The sequence below is a fragment of the Capra hircus genome, chromosome 29, assembly GCF_001704415.2.
Source record: "Capra hircus breed San Clemente chromosome 29, ASM170441v1, whole genome shotgun sequence".
NCBI classification, from domain to species: domain Eukaryota; kingdom Metazoa; phylum Chordata; class Mammalia; order Artiodactyla; family Bovidae; genus Capra; species Capra hircus.
The window spans coordinates 51,088,186-51,112,704 of NC_030836.1; the positions used below are offsets into that span (position 1 = coordinate 51,088,186).

The following is a 24,519-nucleotide window of genomic DNA, read 5'->3' on the forward strand; positions in this document are numbered from 1 at the left end:
GTGACCGGCTACTATCTTCCACTGCCTCAGGCTCACTCGCTGCAGGACAGAGCCGACCCTGGGAGCTCCTCACGGAGCAGCCCCCCTGGGCCAGCACCCGCGTGCACGGTCAGCAGGGCAGCCTGGGTGGGCCCACTGCCCCCGGGCAGGGCCAGGCCGGCATCTCGCGGTGCACCGCCTGCCGGCACCAACGGCCATCACAGCAGGGCTGGGGCGGGGATGAGGGCGGCCAGACCTCCAGGGGCCGCGCCCGGGGGCCAGAGGGACTCGGCCTCCAGGAAGCAGTCCATACCCACCAAACCAGCGTCTGATGGGGTTAATGCCAGCTTTGGAAATCGGTGTTGACTTCTCAGGATTCTAAGCGTACGGTACTTTATAAAGAATACCTTTTAGACCCAGCCCTGAAACATTCACAGTTCGACAACAACGTCTGGGGAGTGGGCTGAGGCAAACTGTCCCTGCGACTGTGTTGCCGAGGCTGGGTGGGCTCTTAGGGCCCCGGGGGGCTCCTTTCTCTACTGCTGTCTCTGGAAATGTCCCTATGTGGCGGGTTTCCACAGCAGCCCAGGAATGTTGGCGTCCCTCGACCCCCGGCAGGCCCCTAGAACAAAGGTGTCTGCCGGCCAGGTGGCAGGAGGCTGGGCACGAGAGGTCAGCAGGGGTGGGGGCACAGGGGGGCAGGCCACCCCCAGAGCACCGTGCACCATGGGAAGACACAAGACAGCCCCCAAGCCCAGTCTGCGTGTCCCCCGGGGGCCCTCAGCCCGGCACAGCTGGCCACTCCGCCACAATCCCCACCCACTCTGCTCACTTGCTGCCCCCAAAACCAGCGCTGCACGGAAATACGGCTGCCGAAGGGAGAAGCAGGCACGATGCCCACCTGTCCCGTCCCAGTGCCGCCTCCCCTGGCCCCCAGCCCAGGCCGCGCATTCGGCCCGAGAGTGACTGTGGTTGCCAGGCCCCTGCCTGGTCCCAAGCAGGTACATCCCCTTGGGGCACACCACCACCGCCCACCCTGGGGCCGGGAAAACAGAGGCCTGGAGATGTGTGACTTTCCCACAGCACAGCCTGGGCTGGGGGCCCTGCCCCACGGGCTCTGCACGCAGGCTGACCACAGAGATCCTGGACAAGAGACCCCAGATGCTCTGTGGGCCCAGGATGGGGCGCCCTGTCCAGCTCCTTCCTGGCTCCACAGGGCTGGCCGAGGGACTCCTGAACAGCTGTGTAAGACTCGGCCCCTCAAACACACCAAGCCCCCACCCCAAAGGGCAGGGGCTGGGAGCTCCACACACAGTCCTCTCCAGAGGCCTTGGGCATCCCCGGGTCCCTGCAGCTGCCCACCCAGCACCCGCCCCACTCCCTGCAGGGAGGGAGCAGGCCCACGAGGCTGCCCAGCTCCGTCGCAGGCCCTCCGGGACGGCGGGTCGGGGGGAGTCCACTGGGGGCGGCAGAGCCTGCGCTCCCACGTGCGTGGGGCTCCCATGGCCCTGCCCGCCCGTGCCCCGGCCTCCAGCTGGCGCCGAATCGATGCCCAAGGAAGCCGGACCTCAGGGCCCAACACACCGCTGGACCCGGCTCAGGGGCAACTCGGAGCAGGAAGCAGCGGCCTCAGGGCTGCTACCCCGCCCAGCCCCGCCCCGGGGCTACTCTGGCCTCATGGCCTGCAGTCCAGGCCAAAACTGCTCTTCAGGAGGGACCATCGGGAGGGACCATTGGGACGGACCCATTGGGTTCCCATGGCCACCCCTCCCACCAGGCACCGCCTCAGACCCCACCTTCCAGCTCCTCTGCCAAGCCGGTAGCTGCCAACAGCTCTGGAATCACCCGGGGGCACCGCGGCCAAGCCTCCCCCCAGAGAGGCCACATTCCTGGCCGAGCAGCCTCCCGTCGCCCAAGAACCACCCACGGCCATACATGTCCCCAGTGCCGGCCACATCATGCAGGCCAGGCGGGCCTCCCAGCTCTGCCCTGGGGTGAGGAGGACCAGATGTGGGGCCTGGCTGAGCCCAGGGGGCAGCCGTGGCCTAGGTGCCCTGTCCTCCCCCAGAGCCCAGCCCAGAACCATGGGGCCTGGTCGGAGGGGGGGGCCTGGGCCCCGAGTGGATGAGGACAGGCCAGCCCCTGGGGAGCGCCCCTGTCCGTGCAGGCCAGCACCCCGGCTGGGGGTGTCCCAGGACGCCACGTTGGCGCTGGACACACGCTGACTTCAGGGGCCCGATCCAGCCCAGGGCGCAGGGAAGACACAGGCCAGCGGCCTCCCGGGGCCTGAGGGACGAAAGCCGAGCGGCCGGGAAGAAAACCCAGGAGAGGAGGGCCATGTCCTTGCCCGCGGGGGTTCCCAGCTGCCCGGCTCCGAAACACTGGCCCCTCAGAGGCTGCAGAACAAGGCCGGGGCCGCCTCTCAGGGCCCGGCCCAGACAATCCCCGCTTTGTCCCCACGGCCTCAGCCCCAGCCCAGCCTCCGCCTTGTCCCAAGTCCGAGGCAGCTGGCCTGGCAGCCCCCCCTCAGTGGCCGGCAGCCCCGCCTGGGGCGGCACCTCGGGCAGGCCATGGGTAGCTCCAACAACCCCAGCCAGGGCCTGGACGCCGGGCTCACAGAGGCCACCCTAGGCCCACCACCCAGCACGGGCTGGCCTGGCTGCCTCGGCCAGCCTGTGGGGGACGCAGGGCTGGCCAGGCCTGTCACTGGGGAGGGCTCTCCTGCTGGGCTCGTCCGGAGGCGCCAGCCCACTCCGTGTCCGAGGACTTCTTGCAGTCCAGGGCAACACCAGGAACCACCCACAGGGGCGGGGGGCCCTTACCCTCCCCCAAGACCCTCGATGGGCCCTGGCAGGTGCTGGCCCGCATGCGTCCGGTGCTGCAACCGGCCATCGGGGCCTCACAGAGGCCGTGGCGGGGCCTGGGGCTCAGAGCCCCCCGAGCGTTAGAGCCAGGGGCCGTGCCCGGCTGTGACTCCAGGCCGTGGACACAGAACCGCCCTGCAGGGAACAAGGCACCCACAAGGTCCTGGGGGCCTGCTGCACGGCAGGGCAGGCCAGGCCCCCAGCGGTACCCAGGGCCACAGGCAGGCCCGCGACTCGTGCGGCCCCAGGCCCCGAGGGGCCCTGCTCTGAGCAGCCAGGCGGTACGGGTGGGCCGGGCAGGAACGGACGCTGTGAGCGGGTGGTCGGAGGGCAGCCGCCTCTGCGGGCACCGCCTGACTCTCTGGTGCCCACTGGCCTCGACCTCTGCGGGCACTGCCCGACCCTCTGGGTGCCACTGGCCTCAAAGGTGCTCTCCAAACCAGAGCACGAGGCAGCACCAGGTCCCCCAGACACTCCTGGCGCACGGCAGCCACACACCCTCCCTGGGCCCACGTAAGCTGTCCGTGCGCAGGCTCTGAACCCGGAGGGCCTGCCTGCTCCGGGCACACGGAAGGTGCAGGCAGCGAGCGGGGCGTGTTGGCAGGCAGAGAAGACGTGTCTGGGGCTGCTGCCCGGCCTCTCAAGACACCAGACTGCCCCGCATCCCTGACACCTGCAGGCCCAGAGACCTCCCCACAGACAAGCGCCTGGAGTGAAAACCAGGGAAAAAGCAGCCAGAGAAAGGTGGGGATGGACAGCCGGGACCTGGCGTCTCCTGGCTGAGCCCTCGCCACCCCACCCACAGCAGTCGAGGTTGGCTGGCAAAGGCCAGGGCGGGGGAGCCAGCCCCGGGGGCCTCAGTGCACACGTGCCCCCAACACGTACAGCCCAGCCTGCCGGTCAACAGCAAGCCTCGGGGAGGCCCTGGCCACCGTCCAGCAGTCCAGGGCTGAGTCTGAGACCCTCCACTCCCCTGCCCGGCGCACAGTCAGACAGGTGCCTGTCCTGCAGAGGTCCCGCCTGGACCCCCAAGTAAGGATCTGCCTCAGGGCTATGGCCAGTGTTGGCCTGGCTGCTTCCAGAAGAGCCAGACCTGGCCCTGTCCACAAGCCACTCCTGGAGAGATGGGTCCAGAGATGACGCCTGGCACACGTGGGCAGAGGCGGGCCCCCCACACCATGCTGGGGGCCGCCACTGGTCCGCCTGCCCCCCCCCCCGAAACCCCACACAGACAAGCCCCAGCCGGAGCGACACCGGACAGCACCCAGCTCTGCCAGAGCAGGTCAGGCCTCTGCCCCCCACCCCGTCTCTGCAGAGCCTGGCACCACAGCCAGTGATGAGGCAAGGGGGCGAGGTGGGTGCACGAAGACCCAGAGGTGTTCAGAGCCACAGGGGACCATGGTGGGCCGGGGACGCTCTGGGACTGGGGTCCTAGGGCTCGGTCCACCCAGACCCTCCCATCCCTTCGGGAAAAGGCTCGCCCTCTGAGGGGAAACCCATCACCCCGGGGACCCTGTGTAGAGGTGCCCTCTGTGCACAAGCACAGCCCCCCCGGGCCGGCTCCAAGCCTGGGGGAGGGTGTGTGCCTTGGGAGGACGGCTGAGCGGCATCTGTCCCAGCATCACTGATGGGGCGCCAAGCCTTTCCACACCGACCCCAGGGAGGCAGGGGCATAGGTGTGGGCTCCCCACTGCCCCCCAGCTCTGCCCACAGCTCCTCGAGCACAGGGTGCTAACGTCTAACCAGGGTGCCGTGAGCGTTGTGGGCTTTCCCACGGCCGCTGGGAACCACTGTCCCGGGCCACGTTAGGTTCTGAGCCTGCTCCCTGCTTATAAAGTGGGCTAGACAGACTGGGTCTGGCCTGAGGCACAGAGCGGGAGGCTCCGAACCCACGGCAAAGGGCGATGTGGCCGGCCGACCGCACTGACCATCCGGCAGGACAGGTGGTCCACGTGCGCCCAGTGGAGGCCCACCCTGCCCAGCCTGCGCTGTCCACCCACACGGGGACGCCCCCTCCGGGCCTCAGCCGCCCACGGCACCCGAGGCTGGTTTCTGCGCCAGCCCCTCCCTGACCACCCCCGGGGCCAACGGGTTGTGGCCACTGGCTGGCTGCACAGATGCCTCCCTCTGCTCAGCTTCCTGAAACAGACACAGCCCTGCACACCACCCTGCCCGTCTCCACCTCTGCCTGCCCCTGCCCCCGCCCCCGGTCCTGAGCCATGGGTCACCCCAGGGTGCAAACCCTCCCTCCAGCTCACCTGTCTCTCCTGCTCACATCTGCCTCTTCCCAGCTCACCTGTTTCCCTCCAGCTCACACCTGTCTCTCTTCCCAGCTCACCTGAGTCGCCCTCACTCACACCTGTCTCTCTTCCCAGCTCACCTGAGTCACCCTTGCTCACCTGCCCCATCCCAGGAGTCCCATCCCATCCCAGGAGTCCTCGCCAGCCTGCCTGCCACCAGCACCCATGTTAATTCTCCCAGGAGTCCCTCAAGAGCCTGGAGGGGCTCTTCCCACCGGCACACCCACCACCTTGCGAGCCCACCCAGGGGCAGCAGGGCGGCCCCTCGATCCCCTCTTCTCTTTAGCTGGATGGACTCCTCACCAGACAGCCCCGTCTCGGCCCCCATCTCCTCCCCGCTGGACGAGGGGTTTCCAAGGGCGGACTCCACCTCCTCCGGTGGACCCCAAGCTCACCTCCCTCCTGGTCCTCGTAGCCAACGGGTGCCGAACCCCCACCCCGGCTCTGCTGTGCCCTGGGGGATGCGCTGCTGACTTCCTGATGGGGCTGGGGGAGTGACGACGGCACAGCCTGGCCTGGCCTCCTCGGTCCCCGCTGGACCCTCTGGGGGTGCCTCCCCACCTCCCCCGAGCTGAAGAAGCCTCTCCTGGACAAGCGAATGGGCTCCACCCTGCAGAAGACCCTCGCCAGGCCGCCACAGAGGCGGCGCCAGACCGTTAAGGGCAGCTGTGCGGAGATGACGTCCTGACCACCTCGCCAGCCTTGACGGGGAGACCCAACACCACAGGAGTGACGGACCCTCCGCCCTGAGCCCAACGCCAACCAGGCAAAACAGAGCCACTCGTGGCTACAGAGTCACAACAGAAGTGCGAGCGGGACCCTGCGGCCACCAGAGGGACGTCCAGCCAGACGGAGGGGGTGGCTCTGTCCACACCTGCCCTCCATGCCTGCAGCGTCCCCCACCCTACATCTGATTCCCCGAAGGCAGTGTCTTGGAGGAGAGGGGTGGGCCCGCCTCCCAGGAGGACCTGCCCCCCCCAGGCCCCGGGGCCAGAGTGGCCGGACCAGCCACCGCACACGGCCCACCGCCACTGACGTCTACCGTCAGCTCCCCTATACAGAACCTTGGCAGAGGGCAGGCCACGCGTGGGGAGGTCGGAGGTGTCCATGAGACGAGGGGAGCTGGGCTGGACCCCCCCACACCCCGGGCCTGGGGGCACCGCACGGCTCAGGGGGAGCCGCTCCCCCACAGAGCACTGTTCCCCGAGGGCTCCTGGCAGGAAGCCTGGCCCCCAGATAAGGTCAGGCAGTTACCTCAGGAGTGAAGAGACAGGCCTGGGAAGCCACAGCTTTCTGGGCATTTGCTGCCAAAGAGCAGCCAGCAGGCCAAGTGAGCAGGCCTGGTGGACGCAGGCCACGAGGCGCCGTGTCCACCCAACTCTAGACGACCCTGCCACAGAAGGGACAAAGAGCCGGGCCAACAAGAAGCCGGCGCTCCAGCCGTCAGGGTCTCGGGGGGCAGCTCTGAGCACTCAGGCCAGGAGGAGCAGGGGGCAGACAGATCCCCAGAGGGGCCTCAGCCAGAGAGCGGGCCCCACTCCGAGACAGGGGCCCGAGGAGCTGCTTCTAAACTTCGCGGGGCCTGCTGTTCACACGCCACACACGTCCTTTTGTGTTCATCACTGTTAACTACAGTGGGAACCTCCTGTAATTAACTGCACGAGAGAACAACTCAGGAAGAGTACGGAGACCAGCCCTACCCACGGAGACACGCTGCCGTATAATCCACTGCTGTCACCCCCTCACAGGCCGATGTTTCCTTATAACAACGTTTCATTGGTGCAATAATTAGATTATCTCACTGGCTCCTGCATTCTGCTGCCCCACGCCCCTCCGCCATCGAGGATTTCACCAACGACGGTTGTTCTTGCCAGGAAACATGCGTATTTTGAACTCAGTTGAACAAGGGCTGTCTGCCACCTCCTCCTTGAACCCGGCCCGCCGCCCCCACTTCCAAAGCCAGCTGCACCAGAGCCCAGGGCCCCAGGTGCCGGGGCATTTGGCACCAGGGAGGGCTATCCACCCAGAAGGAGGGGGAGAGCACCCACCTCCCCCGCCCAGGCACCCTCTGTCGGCCTCAGTTACATCACAGCCCCCACCCCACCCCCACCCCGCCCCGAGCTTGGCCCACTTTCCTGCCACCTCCAGGCTCCGCCTCTGGGCCACCCTGGGGGGCCTGGGGAGGCCAGGCAGCGACCCTGGCTGGAGCGGCTCCCTCCTGGACCCCGCGCCTGCCGCACCCTCCTCTGAGGTCCCAGGAACTTCCCAGGGAGACAGGGGCAGGGATCAGTGCCAATCGGACCTCTGGGCCGCGAGAGAGGCCCAACCAGCGGCAAGAAGAAAATGGCTGAGCGCAGCCTCTCACAAAGCAGATGGGGAACTGGCCGCCGGCTGGGTCTAACCCAACTGCCAGAAAGACCGCCGGCCAGGAGCAGCCGGTGAGCCCCCTCCTCCCCCGGGGCCGCGGGCCTGGCCCGCTGCCTGTGTGGGATCCCGGGCCGGGCTCTGCGCTCGGGCCCGTCGGCAGCCTCCCTCTCCCTCCCCCGGGGGAGCGCAGTGTCGCAGACGTTCCGAGCCGAGGCGGGGAGGAGAGAGAGGCGCTGTCCAGCCCCGTGAGTGGCCCGGGCGCTCTCCCACTCCCACCGTGAGGGACGGCCGGGCCTGGCCGCAGCGGCCGGTCCCCGCAGGACGCGCGCCGGCGACCTCCCCGCGCGCCGGCCGCCGGAATTGGGGTCGCGGCCGGGGGCGCGCGGCCCGGGACGCAGCTGCGCGGGCAGCACGCCGATTAGCGCGGCCGCGGCAGACGGCAGATGGGCGCCCGCCCGGCCCCCTGCTTCCGCGGCACAATGGGCCGGGCCGCTGGGGCTCACAATGCGGCCGGGCCCGCGCACCTGCAGCCGGGCCGAGGGGCGCTGGCCGGGCCCGGGCCCCGCCGCTCGCGCCGCGTGTCCTTGGGCCGCGCCCGGCCGACCGCTACAGCGCGGCCTGCGGGGCTCCGCGGCGGGCCTGGGCGCCCGGCCTCCTATTGTTCGCGGCTCCCGGCCGGATCCGCGGGCCCGGCCTGCGGCGCCCAGCTCGGGGCGGCCTCCTTCCCCGGCCCCCGCGCGGCGCTCCCGGGCAGCGGGTCTGCGCGCCCCCGGCCCTCGCGGTCCCCTGGCTCCCCCGGCGCCCATCGGCGCCCCTGGCCCTCCGGCCCCGCCGCGGGCCGGCGTCCCGGCCCCGGCCGGCGCGCACGCACCTGTCTGCCCCTTGCCCAGCGTCTTCTCCAGCCGGTAGGGCCCCACATACTGCGGCGTGCTGCGCCCCGCCGCCGTCCTTCCCCGTCGATGTCATCGCTCCCGGGCCCGGCGCCGGCGAGGTGGGCGCCCCGGGCGGGCGCGCGGGCGGGCGGCGGCAGGGAGGGGCCGCGTCCGCGCGAGTCCGTCCGTCCGTCGGCTGGGCCGGGTCGGCGGCGCCCGGCGGGCCGCGCTCGCTCCGAGACCCCGCGCCTCCCCCGCGCCGCTGCCCCCCGCGCCTGCGCCCGCTCAGCTACGGCCGGCGCGCGCTGCCTCCGCCTCTGCGAGAGGACCGGGCGGGCGGGGGCACAAGGCTTCCGCCGCCGCCGCCGTCGCCACCGCCGAGGCCCGCGCCCCGCGCCCCGCGCCCCCTGCGCACGCCCGTCCGTCCGTCCGCGGCCGCGCAGCCGAGCCGAGCCGAGCCGAGCCGAGCCCGCACGAGCGCAGCCCGACGCAGCGGCGGCCGCGAGTGGCTCCCGAGCCGGCCAATCAGAGGCGCCGACCAATCAGCGGCCTCCCCTGCCGGCCCCGCCTCCGCCCCGTCCGCCAGGCCGAGGCCGGCGCTCCCGGGAGCTGGTCCCCGGGAGGCGAGGCCGGGGCGGTGTCCGGGCGGGGCCGGGGCGAGGCCGTGGCGGGGGCGGGGCCTGCTCGTCTCGCGCCCCCTGACCGCCGCCCACCGCCCCCAAGCCCCCGGCCCCGCCCAGGGGGCGAGCTGCGGATGCCCGGCGGCCCGCCTTTAAAGCGCATCCCAGGATCAGGCAGGCGGCAGGCTCTGGGGTGGACGGTCTGCGACCCCGGCTCCCGGCGCCGTCCCTGCTGGGCTCGACCACCAGGCTGGAAAGGCGTTACTGGCCCCTCCGCACCCCCCTCGCGGGGGCTGCGGCGCTGCGTGGCGCGTGGCCCAGCCGTGACCTTGCGCGCCCGGAGGCAGTGCCCGGGACACTGCGCTCCTCCACTCCGTTTTCCCGGGTACACGACGGTGACCAGCACAGCGGAGTCAAGAACTCATCCAAGGCTACGCAGCAGGCCTTTGTGCTGGCCCACCCCGCAGACGGAAGCCTGACCTGGGGGGCCCCCTGTTTCTTGCGGAAAACACACGTGCTTCCTGAGCCAGGGCCGCAGAGGCGGGGGGTGGAGGAGGGGAGGGGAGGGCCGGGAGCAGGGAGCGCCAACCCTCCAGGCGCGGCCCGCACCCTCTGAGCCGCTGGGTGCCCTGCTGTGGCTCTGATCTGCCGCCATGTCCTGGGTGGCCACCTTTCTCCAGCAGGTTTTCTGCGGGCTCCGAGGCCCCAGCCCCAGCCCGCACTCCAGTCAGGGTAATGCCCTGCTCCGGCCCAGCCTGAGGGGAGGGCTATGTCAGCTCAGGGAACCCACAGATCGTCCCAGCACCCGCGCTGGGAGGGCCGGCTTGCGTTTTTCTCCCCTCTCTCCGCTCAGGAAAGGGAAACAGCCCTCCCAACCCCAGCCCTCCGCCCGTGCAGGCCCCCCCCCCCCCACCTTGCTTCCTGCTTGTTTCTTAAAACGCTGCAGACTGAGAGTCTTCAGGTGGCAGGTGCTGGGTTCTCCAAAGGTGTGCAGAGCCTCACCCCACAGAACAGACTGCTGAAGACAGCTCCAGGCTTGGGGGGTGGGCACAGGTTTAACTGGATATGCGGAGAGTTTGGGACTCTGGACGGGAGACTCCAGGGGCTGAAGGAGCAACAGGAGTTGTCAGGTCCGGATGGGCAGGACTTGGGCCAGGGCCATCAGCACACAGAGGAGGGCAGCATGCCCAGGCATCCGAAGGGGGCAGCTGCCAGGGAAGGGACATAGCCTGTGGCCTGCCTGTCTTGCTCTGCTGGAGCCGTGCCTGCTGCGGCCCCCTGGTTTCCCCAGCCTGCAGGACTTACCAGACACATCCTTCTTGTGCCCTCAGTAGCACTGGCCAGCTAACAGTTCTTATCTGGATACTCTTGGACTAAAGCACCTGGCTTTCAAGATTCCCACCCCCTGCCCACACTGCACCCTGTGCCCCTGGGGTCTTCCCTCTCTGGACACTTCCCAGCCTTCTGTGTCCGTGCAGCCCACACCCATCATCCTTTCTCAGGGCTCCGTGGGGGACCCTCTGCTTGCCTCTCCTGTCTACTTCTAGCGTATTCCTGAATCACCCTTGCCCGCTCCGCCCTCACTCCAGGGCCGCAGGGCAGCCTCCCTCCTGCACCTCTCCTGGTATCGGTTGCACAAACTCACACTTAACACAGCACAGAACCATCTTTGTGCACAGCCCCTCCTGGCCGGGGTTCCGTCCGCCTGGCCCAGCACTGGCCTTGATGCAGAGAAAGTCCAGGTGGGAGGCCTGACTGGAGGATCTCAGCAAACCTTTAAAGGAGAAATACCACGGTCACTGCAGAGTGCTTTCAGAACAGAGAGGAGAAGGGAACTCTTTTGTGAGACCATCTTAACCCTGGTACCAAGTCCAGAGAGGACACGACATGAACAGGAAGTTTAAGTCCAGTACCCTTCATGAGGCCAGACAGAGGCACTTAACAGAGTATTAGAAGACAAGGGCTTCTCTGGTGGCTCAGTGGTAAAGACTCCACCTGCCAATGCAGGAGACACAGGTTTGATCCCTGATTCTGGACAAGCCTTGGAGCAACAGCTTCGGAGCCTGTGCTCTCGAGACCGGGAGCTGTGACTACTGAACCCCTGTGATGCAGCTGCTAAAGCCCAGTGCTCCAGGGCCTGTGCACGGGGGCCGTCGCAGCGAGAAGCCCGCAGACCACGGCTGCAGAAAGCCCGCAGGCAGCAACGAAGACCCAGCACAGCCAAAAATAAATGATTTTTTTTTTTTAACAAAAAGACAACACATATGACCAAGCAAGGCTAATTCCAAGAATGTAACTTCCTATCACATTTCAGAATTGACAGTTCACAATGTGAGTGGTCTGAAGCAGAAAACCACAAAAGCATTTCAATAAATGCAAAACAATTAAGGCATTTGGCAAAATGCAACACCCATTTATGGTTTAAGCACAGACACACACGTCAGTAAACTGGGACGAACAGGAGCTCCTTCAGCGGACAAGGGCTTCCCTGATGGCCCAGCTCGTAAAGAATCCGCGGGCGGGAGACCCCAGTTAGATCCCTGGGTCCGGAAGATCCCCTGGAGAAGGGGTAGGCTACCACTCCAGTAGAGACGGAAATGGCAGCCCGCTCCAGTGTTCTTGCCTGGAGAATCCCAGGGACGGGGGAGCCTGGTGGGCTGCAGTCCATGGGGTCGCACAGAGTCGGACACGACTGAAGCGCCTTAGCAGCAGTCAGTATTCCTGGGCTTCCCTTGCGGCTCAGCAGGTAAAGAATCCGCCCACAGTGCGGGAGACCTGGGTTGGGAAGATCCCCTGGAGAAAGGAAAAGCTCCCCACTCCAGTATTCTGGCCTGGAGAATTCCATGGACTGTAAAGTCCATGGGGTCACAAAGAGTCGGACACGACGGAGTGACTTTCGCTTCAACTGTGAAAGCGGATCTAGAAAAACCCAATGACGTTACACTCGATGGTGAAAGACGGAGTGGGAATGAGGTCGAAACACCCGCTGCCACCAGGGGGCGCTAGTGGTCAAGAGCCCTCCTGCCAATGCCGCGGACTGGAGAGATGGGGGTTCCGTCCCTGAGTCCGGAACACCGCTGGGACGAGGGCATGGCAGCCCGCTCCACTATCCTTGCCTGGAGAACCCCACGGACAGAGAAGCCTGGTGGGCCACAATCCATAGGGTTGCAAAGAGTCAGACACGACGGAAGAGACAGCACACACCCATCACCACTTTACTAGAGCACCTAGCCAAAGTAATAAGGCAAGGAAAATAATATTTCATATAACTGGAAAGGGAAAATTGAAACAATCTTGATCCACAGATGACATTTTTGTCTGTAGATTAAACTACATGATACTCCTAGAACTAATAAGTGAGTTTGGCAAAGTCACAAGATAAAAAGCCAAAATATAAAAATACTGTCTCTGTGTCCTAACAGTGGACAAATAGAAGTTGAAGTTGTAAGAACAATATAACTTTTAAACAGAATAAAACACCATGAATTATTTAGAGAAAGTGTAAGAACAATGCAACTTATAAATAGAATTTTAAAAACCATGAATTATTTAGAGGAAAATTTAACAGAATGTGTGTGAGACATGTACCCAAAAAACTATAAAATATCGCCGAGAGATCTAAAAAGACCTAAATGCATGCAGAGTCATGCCATGTTTGTCGTCAAGCCAATCCTGGACCCACTCACCCAACGTGCAGCAAAGCCAAAATCTTCTGACCCCAGGTTGTGATGAAGAAAAGTGCATTTCATTGCAAAGTCAACCAAGGAGAATGGGCAGCTCAGCTTGTGCTCAAAAGGCACAAACTCCCCTACAACTTTCAGGGAAGGGATTTTATAGACAGTGTGGGGAGGGGGGGGTCACAGGGTGTGCACAATTCTCTGATGGGTTGCTGGTGAAGTGTCGGGAATCTCAATCATCAACCATCCAGTTCCAGCCAGTCTGGGGTCTCCATGCTGGTGGTCAGCTTGCAGTTAACTTCTTCCACCTGCGAATCAGCTCAAGGCCATGGCTCAGAGTATTTCCCACGGCCCTTGAGGGGGAGCCTTGCCTTTGACTCTCGTTACTTTTTCTTGCTCGACTCCTTGCCTTTGTGTCTGCATTTTCTCACTTCTCTGATTAAATTTGCTCTTCAGAACTCAGGGAAGGCCTAGGAGGCTGAAGCCTTCCTATGTACAAGAGGTGTGGGACCCGGGGGGACTCTGTGCCTGAAGCCCCCACAGGGTCCCGCTCAGTCTCGTGGTCATGGGTTCCAAGACTGTGTTGTTAAGGTGCTGATGCTTCCCTATAGTGATCTCTAGGTTCAATGCGATTTCCAGCAAAACCACCCAATTTTTAAAAAGACTTTGAAAAGATGATTCCAAACTGTATAAAGAGATACAAAGGACAAAGGAAATTCCAACAATAATAAAGAAGAAGGAAGTTGAGAGACTTATACTACTGATTCCAAGTCTTATAAAGCTATAGCAGATAAGACAGAACAGTGCTGGCTTAAAGATAGATAAAGCAAAGGGCGAGACTAGAGCTTAGAGCTTTGTCCCTGCATTTATGACAAGAGGGTCTCAACAAAGGTGCAGAGGCCATCCACAGAGAAAAGACACACGTTCCAGCAGAAGGCACGGAGATAAGTAGGCAGCAGCTGTTAATAAAGGAACCTGGGGCCTCCCTGGTTGTCCAGCAGTTAAGAATCTGCCCTGCACTGCACGGGACACCAGCTCAATCCCTGGTCTGGGAAGATCCCACGTCTTGAGGCAACTAAGCCCGGGTGCTATGACTACTGAGCCCAGGCTCTAGAGCCCACTAGCTGCCGGGGCTGCCAGAGATAAATAAATAAATGAAACTTTAAAAAAGAACCGCAAAGCTCACTCACCATCTTTGATACAAATATCAACTAGACGAATGCTTATTCATAATAACTAGCAATTGTACAGATAAAAATGTGAGACTTATAGACGTAAAACTGCTAGAAGAAAGCAGGAAAACAATGTTCTGTCCTTGAGTTTATGTGAAGACTTTTCTAGATAAAGTACGGAAAGCAAAACCATACAATTTTTAAAATAATAAACTGGACCTCATCAAAATTAAAAATATTTGTGCTCCATGAAAACATTGTAAAGAAAATGAAAAGCCACAAATTGGGAGAAAATGTTTGCAAAACACATCCCCAATAACAGATTCGCATTTTGAGTAGACAAAGAACACTTGCCACTCAATAAGAAGACAGCTTGATTTAAAAACGGAGCAAAACAGGACTTCCCTGGTGGCACAGCGGATAAGAAGCCAACCGGTCAATGGAGGGCCTGGAGAAGTTTCACGTGCCGCGGAGCAGTAAGCGCACGCGCCACAGCTGCTGGGCCCGCCTGCTGCAGCCGCTGAAGCCGATGCTGTGGGGCCCGCGAGCCGCAGTCGACCAGCCCCTGTGTTGCAACTACTGAAGCCCGAGCACGCTACAGCCCGCAAGCCGCGACCGCTGTAGCCACCGGCGCCCGTGTGCCTGGAGCCTGCGATCCGCAGCCAGAGAAACCGCTGCAAGCAGAAGCCCACTCACCGCAACGCGGAGGAGCCCCGCTCGCCCCAACCAGGGAAAGGCCCCCGCGGCAGCGAAGGCCCAGCCTACACAGATAGAACACCAGTTTAAGACTGGGCCAGGCGCTTCAGCCAATAAGGGAAAAGGATGGCAAATAAGCACGTGGGGGAAATGGCCGCAGAGATTGGTCACGCCATCCAGGAGAGGCGCAACCGCAGCTACAGGCCTGTCGGAACGACTGAAACTCCCCGTGCGAGCAGTGAGCACCTCCTGCTGGAGCTCTTGTGTGTGTTGCTGACGGGGATGCAGACGCCTGGCCGCTTTGGAAAGCGGTTTGGTAATTTCTTACAAAGTTCAACATGCACTTGCCACGCAATCCAACAATCCCACTCATAGGTATTTTCCCAAGTAAGCGACGCTCGGCCCACTGGAGCCAGCATGCCACTGTTCACAGCAGCTTTGTTTTTTGTTTCAATTTGTTTTATTTTAGTCTGTGTGGAACCAGAAGCGTTGCTACTTGAACACATCGTGGTTTAGATTATTGACACGTGACGGTTGTACTGAAAACAGGGCGTCTCCAAGTTACAGACTGTCTGAAACTGCTTTCTCGTTTTGAATTAATTTTCATTGGCATATATTGATTACAGCGCTGTGTTAGTTTCTGCCGTCAGCAGAGTGAACCAGCTGTGCGTATACGTATCGGGGGTTGCTGCTGTTGTTAAGTCACTCAGTCATGTCTGGCTCTTTGTGACCCCCTGCACGGCAGCCCCCCAGGCTCCTCTACTCACGGGTATCTCAGGCAAGAATGCTGGAGCGGGCTGTCACCTTCTCCTGTGGTCCAGGGACAGAAACCAAGTCTCCTGCATTGGCTGGGAGGTTCTTTACCACTGAGCCACTTGGGAAGCCCACGTGTATGCGTACGTGTGTGTGTCTGAGCCACTCGGGAAGCCCACGTGTATGCGTACGTGTGTGTGTCTGAGCCACTCGGGAAGCCCACGTATATGCGTACGTGTGTGTGTGTATATATATCTGTCTCTCTCTATATATTCCTTCTTTTTGGGGATTTCCTTCCCATTAGGTGCTCCCAGAGCACTGAGCAGTTTCCCTGAGCTGTTCATACAGTAGGTCACAGCAGCTTTATTCATAATGGCCCCAAATTAGAAGCAACCCAAATGCCCTCCAGTGAGCGGCAGGATGGGTAGGCCGGGGTCCATCCCCACGGTGGACACCTGCCCCACAGTAAACAGGACTGGAGCGAATGCCCGCCGTGACTCAGATGAATGGCAAGCATGTCACACCGAGAATCTGGGCTCAAGAGGCGCGCAGCGATGTCACGTGTGACCCTGTAGAAGAGGCAAGACGGACGCTGAGGGGAGCAGACGGGGCGGCCAGGTGCGGGGCGGGGACAGAGGTCGCTGGCAGAGGGGGACGCTGCAGGGGTTGGGCATGCTCTGGGCCCTGTGGTGGTGATGCAGCTGTGGCTTTTGTCCAGCTCGTCGAGTTACGCACGTAACCCAGGCAGTTTTGCTGCCTGTGAATTTTGCTTGGCAAAAGCTGACTGGCACAAATGGGATCTACCCAAGGAGCTGAGGGCCAGGTGGGGAGAGAAAGCCTACGTCCTCTGCCCATTTTCAGCATTCCCCGGCTGTGGGCAGTGAGTGGCAGAAGGCCTCGTGGAGGAGGTGGGCTTGAGCTGCCTGAGGACCTGAGCGCAGAGGAGAAGACAGGGATACCCGGCTGTCGCTGCGCCTTCCCACATCTACTGCACAGGGTCAGCGTGGATCCTGTGGGTCCACAGTGCCCACAGCCCACGCACAGGCCCTCAGGAGGACAATCTGGAACAAGCAGGCTTAGTCACTCAGCTCCATGAGGGGCAGAGGGCAGTGGACCAGCCGCGGCAGGAGGGCAGCCTGTGGGGCTCAGGCCCAGCAGCTCCCCCGGGAGGGGGTCCGGGGGCCACACGGGACGTCTGGCTGGCCGTGACTGCAGCAGAGGGTCTCTCTCGCCTGCCCACGGTCCTGCCCACTTGCATCCCCGGGGACAGAGGCTCCGACTCCACGCACCAGCTCTTGCTTTTTTTTTTTCAGCTCTTGCTTTTTGAGGCCAAGTGCAGGTGGACTCATCACTCACTCCCTCCACGTGACCTGAGGCTCGTGGCCGCAGGGATTAAAGACGGGGTGGCAGCCTCTGGACAGAGAATCATGCGCGTAGATGATTACGAGGCCTGGTGGCACAAGTGAGCTGGGGAGACGCTCACAGCCCTGAGTCACCAAGTCACCCCACAGAGGAGTGCGATGCTGGGTGGGAGCGAAGCCCCCAGGGAGGGTGTGCAGCTCTGAAGACAGGCCAGAGGCCCGCGGAGAGATGGGACCCTGGGCAGGCCTGCAAAGGCAGAGGAGGCGGAGCAGGGGGCCCAGGACGGGAGGAGGGGCGGAGGGGGCGCAGGGCGGGTGGGACCACGTGTCCCCAGGCTCCGTGGGGAAGGTGGCGCTCGCGGGGGTCTTGATTACCAAGGAGCGTGTGCTCATGGGGAGCATTTCGACACAAGTGTCGTGCTTCTTTTGTCAAATGTATTCTTCAGTATTTTATTCTTGATGTCATTGTAAGCGTCAGTATTTTCATTTTCGGATTGCTCTTGCTAGTGTATAGAGATGCGCGTGGTTCTTGCGCTGCCTCTTGTGAACCTGCCTCCCTCACTGGTCCTGGCGGCTTTCAGCAGATTCCTTACGCTCCTTATACTCAGGCTCAGGCTGTCTGCATACAGAGACAGCTTTACTCCTCTTCCGACCTGGATGCCTTTATTTCTTTTTCTTGCCTTATTACCCTGTCCCAAACCTCCTGGAGAGCGCTGAATACAAGTGGAGGTGAGCAGACATCCGTGTCTTGTTCCTGATGTCGGGAGGAAAGCTAGTCTTCCGTTGTCAATATGGTGTGAGCTGTGGGATTTTCCTAAGTACCCTTTGTCAAGTGGAGGAAGTTCACTTCAATTCCTAATTTGTTAAATGTTTTTATCACGCAAGGCTGTTACATTTGGTCAAACGCTTTTCCTAAGTCTGTTGAGGTGGTGTGGCTTTCTAAAATCCAGTTGATGTGGAGTATGACAGTAACTGATTTTCAAACACCAAACCAGCTTTGCGTTCCCGTGATCAACACCGCTCGGCCATGGCACGTGGTGCTGATGCACTCAGCCTGCTGACATTCCGCCGGGGACTTTTGTGTCTTCATTTGTAGGGTATGCTGGTCGGAAGCTCTCTTCTTGTGGTGTCTGTATCTGGCTTTGCTATCAGGGTGGTTCTGGCCTCGTAGAATGAGTCGGGAAGTGTTCTTCCCTCTTCTTGGAAGGGTTTGTGAATGATTAGAATTAATTCTTCATTAGTGTTTGGTCAGACTCACCAGAGAAGCCATCTGGGCAAGGGTTTGTCCTTCTGCGAATCTAAATTATTAATTTGACCTCTTTCCTTGTGATAAGTCTGTTTGGATTTTCCATCTCTTTCGGAGTTCGTTTTGGTTGTTGGTATCTTTCCAGGAACGCGCCTGCTGGAGCACATGTTTATTCACTGGAGTCCTTGGCTGTCTGGGTCTCGCCTCGGCCTCTGGGCGGCTGGGACTGGAAAGTCAGGTCCTGGCCCCCTCGGCTCGTCCCTTCCACGGCTCCCCTCCCAGGCCTCCTCTCCCCCCAGCTGGCCTGCCTCACCCGGCTCCTCGCCGGGCACCTGGGTGCCAGGCACACTTGTCCTCACAGCCTGGAAGGGCCTGCACGTTCTTCATCAAGTGTCGGAGGATTTGTCTGCCAGGGTGACTGTAACAAGTCCCACCAACAGGCTGGCTTAAACAGCAAACACTCACTGTCTCCAGCCCTGGAGCTGGAATCCCAGACCCAGGTGTGTGCGGGGCTGGGCCTCCTGAGGCCTCCCTCCCGGGCGTGCGGACAGCGGGCGTCTCCTCCCGCGTCCTCACCGGGCCGTCCCTGTGAGTATGCTCGTGTCCCGACCTCCTCTTCCTGTAAGGACCCCAGTCCTGGGGGATTAGGGCCCACTCTAGTGACCTCACTTTACCTTGCTAAACAGACGCTGAGTCATGTCCAACTCTAGTGATCCCATGGCCTGGAGCCCATTTAGCCTTGATCACCTCTTTAAAGGCCCAGCTCCAGACAGCTGCGCTCTGAGGTTCCAGGGCTTAAACACGGGAATCTGGGGCACAGCATTCAGCCCGTAACCTTCCGTTCCCCCTGCTCGCCCCTCCCCTACTCATCGTTTCCTTTTCCATGGCAGGTATCATCTTTTGAGGTCCATTCTGCATTACCTTTGGCCCATCTCCCGCTGTGGAACTCAGCCTTCGGAGGCAGGATCCTCGTCTTGTTTCTGGAGGAATCTTGGGAGCCAGAGCCCTGCCTGGCACAAGGCTGGCGCTCAGCCAGCGAGCCGCTCCCCTCCCTGCAGGTCCCTTTGTAGTGTGAGCTCCAGGGGCCGCAGCAGGTGCAGGCTTCGTGACGGTGAGCGTTAGCTGGGGTCTCCCGGGGACAGAAGCCGCAGATCTGTGCAGCCTCCGGCTCTCTGATCTTCCCGTCTCTCTCCCTATAATGAGGGAGAGAGCGGGAGGCCCCCGAAGCAGGTGGTGCGGTTCCAGTCTGAAGGCAAGAGCAGACTGAAGTCCCAGCTCACGTCGTCGGGCAGGAGGGATTCTCTCTTACCTGGGGAGGCTCAGCCTTCTGGGCTATTCAGGCCTTCAGCTGATCGGATGACGCCCACCCACCACTGGAAGAATCATCTGCTTTACAGAGTCCACCAATTCAGATGTTCCTCTTATCCAGACACACCAAGACTCTTTAGACAGATATATATTTAAATTTGTTAATTGGGTGGTAATCACTCTACAGTGTTGTGCTGGTTTCTGCCATACATCGACAAGAATGAGCCATAGGCAGGGAGCCCCTCCCTCTTGGGCCTCCCGCCCAGCCACCCCTCTAGGTTGCCAGTGGGCTTGAGCTCCGTGCGTCACACAGCACATGCCCACAGGCCACCCCGTTCCCACACGGTGATGCTCTGTGCATGTTCCAACGCTGCCCGCTCGGCTCGCCCCGCCCTCCCCTTCCGCTTCCCTCACTGTGACCGCAAGTTTGTCCTTTATGTCTGCCCGGAGGATAGGTCCATCAGTACCTTCTTTCCAGATTCCACAGATATGTATTAAAATACGATATTGGCTTTTCTCTTTCTGAATAGTAGGCTCTAGATTCATCCACCTCGTTAGCACTGACTCAAACACCCAGACTCTTGTTTGACCAAATGTCTGGGCCTGCAGTGGTCCAAACGAGTTGCCGTGTAAAATCCACGCTCACACTGTGTCTTCACTTACAAACAAGGATGCTGGTCTGGCCCACCTGCAGTCGTGTGTTTGACCTGCCTCTCTGATCACTTTCCTGCAGTGAATTTCCCAGCAGAGGGCGGTCAGGGCACGGGATGCTGCATTTTATACACCTTCTCTCCACCACCCCCCCGCCCCGCACACGCCCTCGCTCTCGAACAGGTGTGGTGACTTCCCGGGCTCTCCTGCTCACCCCCCTTTATGTGAACGCTCATGAACCACCTTTGTCCGTCCGCCCCCACGGAACGGGGTCATGTGTTGACACCGGGAGGCTCTGATACTCTGATAGCCGCCCCCTTCACTCGAAGGGCGGTTCCAGGCGCTGGCGAGGCTAAGAGGCTTCTGCCTCTGGAAACCACTTGCATTTTTCTTTTGTGAATGAGCTCTTCATGTGTTTGCCTGCTTTTCTTTCAAGGTGTTCGGCTTCGTCTCACTGATTTGCAAGAGGCCTTTCAGTGCTGAAGACATCAGCGTCCCTGGCGCACTTGCTGCAGATGTTTTTGCCAGGCCCGTTCTCTGACCCGCGGTCGTGGTCACAGTGTTTCGTGGGCTGAATGCGTAGCCGGTGTCTGTGCCGCCAGGTCTTGCAGTCTCCCCTCTACAGTCCAGCAAGGTCGAGAGACCCCTGATGGGGCCCCCCTGCTGCAGGGGCCTTAACCTCTGAGCCGAATCCGCTGAGCCCTGCAATAGCAGCCTTGGGGCCGGAGGCCTGTCTGCCCACGTGGGGCCAACTAGGGGCTCCCTCCTCATCATTTGGGACTGGGATCCAGAGGTGCCCAGCGGGCACTGCTGCCCATTCCTCCCGAGGACAAAGAAGCCTGGGAGCTGTGAGCATGGGGTGGCCCCTAGGGGCCCTGAGATGCAGGAACAGTCAGATTACCAAGAGGGGGGCGGGAGAGAGGGTGGCAGAGGTGAGCAGGCCGGGGAGGGGGGTGGAACACAAGCTGTTGGCGTGGAGAGAGCACCCTGGGCCTGGAAGGTTCCCCAGGCCTGGGAGGCCAGTTTGGGTCCCTGGGCATCTCTGGCTTGTTAGCTGAGGGGGTCATTTGCCCCCACAGAGCCTTGGTCAAGCCCCGCAGGGATGAGACGCCAGCACTCGGGTGTGTCTGGCAGCCTTACCATCTGCTGTCCTCCAGGAAATAAAGACTTTTGTGAGCAGGCAAGCCTCCCTAACTTATGCCCCCCAGCTTGTCCTGGGGGACCCCCAAGGGGAAGTTTTACTCTCTTCTGGCTGGGCTGGTCACTAGTTCCTGAGGTCACCACTCTACCCCTTCACCCCACCCCTCCAGCTCAGGGTGGCGAGGGAGAGATGACAAGGGCAGGGGGCTTGGAGCAGGTGACCCCCAGGGCCAGTCTCAGACGCCTCCCTGCCTGCGCCATGCTGGCACACACCCAGCTTCCCAGTGTTTGGCCCTTGGAGTGGGTTGGCCCTGGCGGGGTCTCAGAGGCAATTCTTCCATGCAGCCCCGCCCTCACACTTCTGTCTGCAAGGGGAGGGACCAAGCCCCAGCAGCCCAAGCTGCTCCAGCCTCCCACCCCCCGCCCTCCCGTCCCCCCAGCCTCCTGCTGAACACAAGCTCCTTCCCCTTCTTTGGACACCTGGAGAGGGAGTGGGGGGCCCCAGGAGGGCCCAGGGTTTGTGGGTACTTCACACCATCAAGGGCTGACCAGGAAAGATGGGGAACCCTGTTCCTGAGGGACCCCAAGGCCAAGAGGCACAGGTTCCAGGGATCAGGATCTGGCCTGAGGACAGAAACTTTCCAGTAGTTCAGAGGTGAATGGACTGCCCTGGGTCCCAGGAGGCTCTGAGCCACGCCCTCAGCTTGGTGGTGGGGACACCGGCTGGTGGGACAGGGTGGAGGAGCCTCCAGAGTGTAGGGATGTCTTTTGCTGCAGAGTCAAGATCCAGGGTCCCTTGGCCTTGCTTCCTCTCTAGGGTAGCTGTGTATTCCCATCAGCATTTGAATAAGAAGTGGGGAATTAAAAAAACAGGCTGTTGGAGCTGGTTGCGGAACCATGTGAAGGTACTTAATACCACTGAACTGCACACTTAAAAATGTCTAAGAGGGTTAAGTTTTCTATTTTCAACCACAATTAAAAATGTGCAAAGCAGGCTGGACAAAAGATGGGAGTCACAGTCTTCACGGTGGGGTTTTGTTCCTTTCCCCTCCCTTCCCTGGGACTTGGTGGGGGAACGTGGCTGGATGGCTCAGGGAGCCCAGCCCCTTGGCCCTGATCTGCGCGCTGTCCGTGGGAGGGAGCGGGGCGGAGGGCCTTGTTTCCAAGCTGGCTCTCCCGGCGCTGGCCGCCTATTTTTGGAGCATTAATCCCATTCCTCGAGAGACTGCCCAGCCATCGGCCCCTCCTCCCTCGCTGGCGGAGCTGCCGCAGGAGCCGGTGCGTGCGGGTCGGTGCCACCGCCAACGAAGGGGCAGCAGGCCAGGCTGGAAATGACGCTTGTTAGACAAACAGTGAACACGGGTGCTGGGTGGGGACGTGTGTGCGTGTGTGTGTGAGTGTGTACATGCGTGTGTCTGTGAGAGTGTGTGTATGCGTGTTTGTGTGTGTGCATGTGTGTGTCTGTGAGTGTGTGCACATGTGTGTGTCTGTGTGTGCACGCACATATCAATGTGTGCACCCCTGTGTCTGTGAGTGTGTGTGCACGTGTACCTGTGTGTGTCTGTGTGTGTGTGTGCGCGAGCGTGTGTGTGCACGTGTGTGAGTGTGTGTGCACATGCGTGTCTGAGTGTATGTGCACACGCACCTGTGTGTGCTTGTGCACGTGTGAGTGTGTGCAAGCGCGTACGTGTCTGTATGTGTGCGCACATGCGTGTGTGTGCACGCACACACGTGTGTCTGTGTGTGCATGTGCGTGTCTGTGAGAGTGTGTGCGTACACGTGTGAGCATGCACATGTGTCTGTGTGTGCACATGTGTGTCTGAGTGTGTGTGTGCGTGTGCGTGTCTGTGAGTGTGTGTGCACGTGTGTCTGTGAGTGTGTGTGCATGTGTGTGTGCACTTGCGTGTGTCTATGACAGTGTGTGTGTGTGTGTGTGTGTGTGTGTGTAGGGGCAGGGCCTGCGCATTTCTCCTCCCTCATTCCCCTTGGAGCTGACCACCAAGAGCTGATGTAAAAGAAACGTGCCCAGGTGGAGTCCCCACCTGACTGGTATGGGCGAATCCAGACTTAATGGCGCTCATACTGGGTGAGCTGCAGCTTAATATTCAACGCGTTTTCAGTGAGACTGTCCTTGTATTTACTTGCTTAACGACTTGGGGCCCCGGAGACCCTGGAGAGGTCCTGGCCCTGGAATGCTGCAGGGGACGCGGAGGTGCCTCAGCCCACCTTCCCGTTCTGTCTGCTCCTGGCTTGCAGTGAGACCACTTATTTATGTTTTCAATTTGGTTTTTATTATTATTTGTTTTTTCAGATTTAGGAGAAGTACATCAAACATCCTCACACCCCCAGAAGCCAGTCAGATAGATGTCTCCGAAGTGCAAGCAAAGTGTCTCCCTCAGATGGGAGCAGAAGAAAAATATCTAATAATTATGTTGAATGTTAATAATTAAAGTTAATATAACTCAGTGGATTGAGTCCATATTTCTCGGAGTGTGCGCATCTCATTGCTAGGCAAGCCTGCGCATCAATTCTTTGCACGCAAATAGCTGGCAGATTTGCATTTTTGCAGTGCTAGTGTTTCCCACGAAATTGGCCTTTACTACGGGATTTTGCTCCTGTTTCCTCAGGACCCCTTTGACACGATCAGCCGCTCGGTCTGGACCTGACCTGGTTCCTGAGCCCCGTGTGAAGGCCAGGCAGCCTGTGGTTGACCTTGGTCATCCGTGGGCTCCACTCTGCCGGGCACACATGGGAGGATCTCCGGGGCCATCACCAGCGGTTCGGGAAGCAGCCCACTTCAGTGAGAGACCTCGGGGGGAGCACAGGCCTGGGTGAGGACTTGGAAGCCTCTTTGGTCGCTGGAAAGTAGAGCCTTTCAGGATTGGGTGCAGCTGCTGGAGACCTGTGTAGATTCCCTGAGACCACGTCCTCAGGCCTGCGCCTCTGCCCCAGCCGGGCCCCAGGAGCACAGTAGCTGGGACAGGAGCCATAAGGGCTGCCCCTCCCGGGAGGGGCCTCGGCCCATTGCAGAGGGAGGCGGGGTCCGGCCCAGTGGCTGCAGGACCCGCGATGGGCAGCGCCTAGCGGCCCTGCTGGAGCCCGGGGCCGAGTCCTTCGCTCCCTCACCACGGCCGTATACTCCTCGGCTCTGGTTGGCACTGGCCACTAGCGGTGGCCACCTTCAGGCAGCTGAGCATCCCTGAGCCCCCAGAGCATCCAGCCCCTCCAACCCAACCTCCAGGGCAGGCCCCAGGGAGCTGCCCGCTCCCGAGGTCATCAGCCCCTCCTCTGCTGCCCACCCCCATGGAGGCTCCAGGCAGCCACGTCCCCCGAAGTGCGCCCTGTGCTCAGAGCCCCGTGGGCCCCGTGGCTCCACCCAGCCCTGGCGTGGCCCCGTCCCCTGCTCCGCCCTGCTTCCCACTCTGGGTCTGTCTCAGCCTCCTGACTGTGCCCCTTCGGCCACCTGCCCCGCCCCTCACGGAGCGTCACCGTGACGGGGCCCCACCCCTCTGG

The 24,519-nt window shown here is 61.3% G+C and overlaps 2 protein-coding genes across 5 annotated transcripts in view; one reads left to right on the top strand and one right to left on the bottom strand.

Annotated features, from left to right (window-relative positions):
• BRSK2 (BR serine/threonine kinase 2) overlaps positions 1–8,852 on the bottom strand; it is a 49,884-nt gene extending 41,032 nt beyond the window's left edge. For 3 of the 4 annotated variants that reach the window (XM_018043288.1, XM_018043281.1, XM_018043287.1), the window contains exon 1: positions 8,382–8,852. The gene's annotated coding sequence lies outside the window, so the exon portion shown is untranslated. The remainder of the gene's footprint in view (positions 1–8,381) is intronic. The other variant, XM_018043284.1, reaches the window with a different exon arrangement.
• Positions 7,516–14,637, top strand: LOC108634213 (basic proline-rich protein-like). The gene is made up of 4 exons (XM_018042776.1): positions 7,516–7,755; positions 7,815–9,010; positions 9,106–9,397; positions 14,476–14,637. The coding sequence occupies exons 1-4, from the start codon at positions 7,516–7,518 to the stop codon at positions 14,635–14,637; spliced, it is 1,890 nt and encodes a 629-aa protein (XP_017898265.1).

What these genes read in the sequence shown, in the direction of transcription:
- LOC108634213 (XM_018042776.1), top strand. Translation starts at nt 7,516, where the DNA reads ATGGGGAACTGGCCGCCGGCTGGGTCTAACCCAACTGCCAGAAAGACC. An exon ending in GAGAGGCGCTGTCCAGCCCC is followed by an intron (nt 7,756 to 7,814) that starts GTGAGTGGCCCG and finishes GCCTGGCCGCAG; the next exon opens with CGGCCGGTCCCCGCAGGACG. An exon ending in GCTGGTCCCCGGGAGGCGAG is followed by an intron (nt 9,011 to 9,105) that starts GCCGGGGCGGTG and finishes ACCGCCCCCAAG; the next exon opens with CCCCCGGCCCCGCCCAGGGG.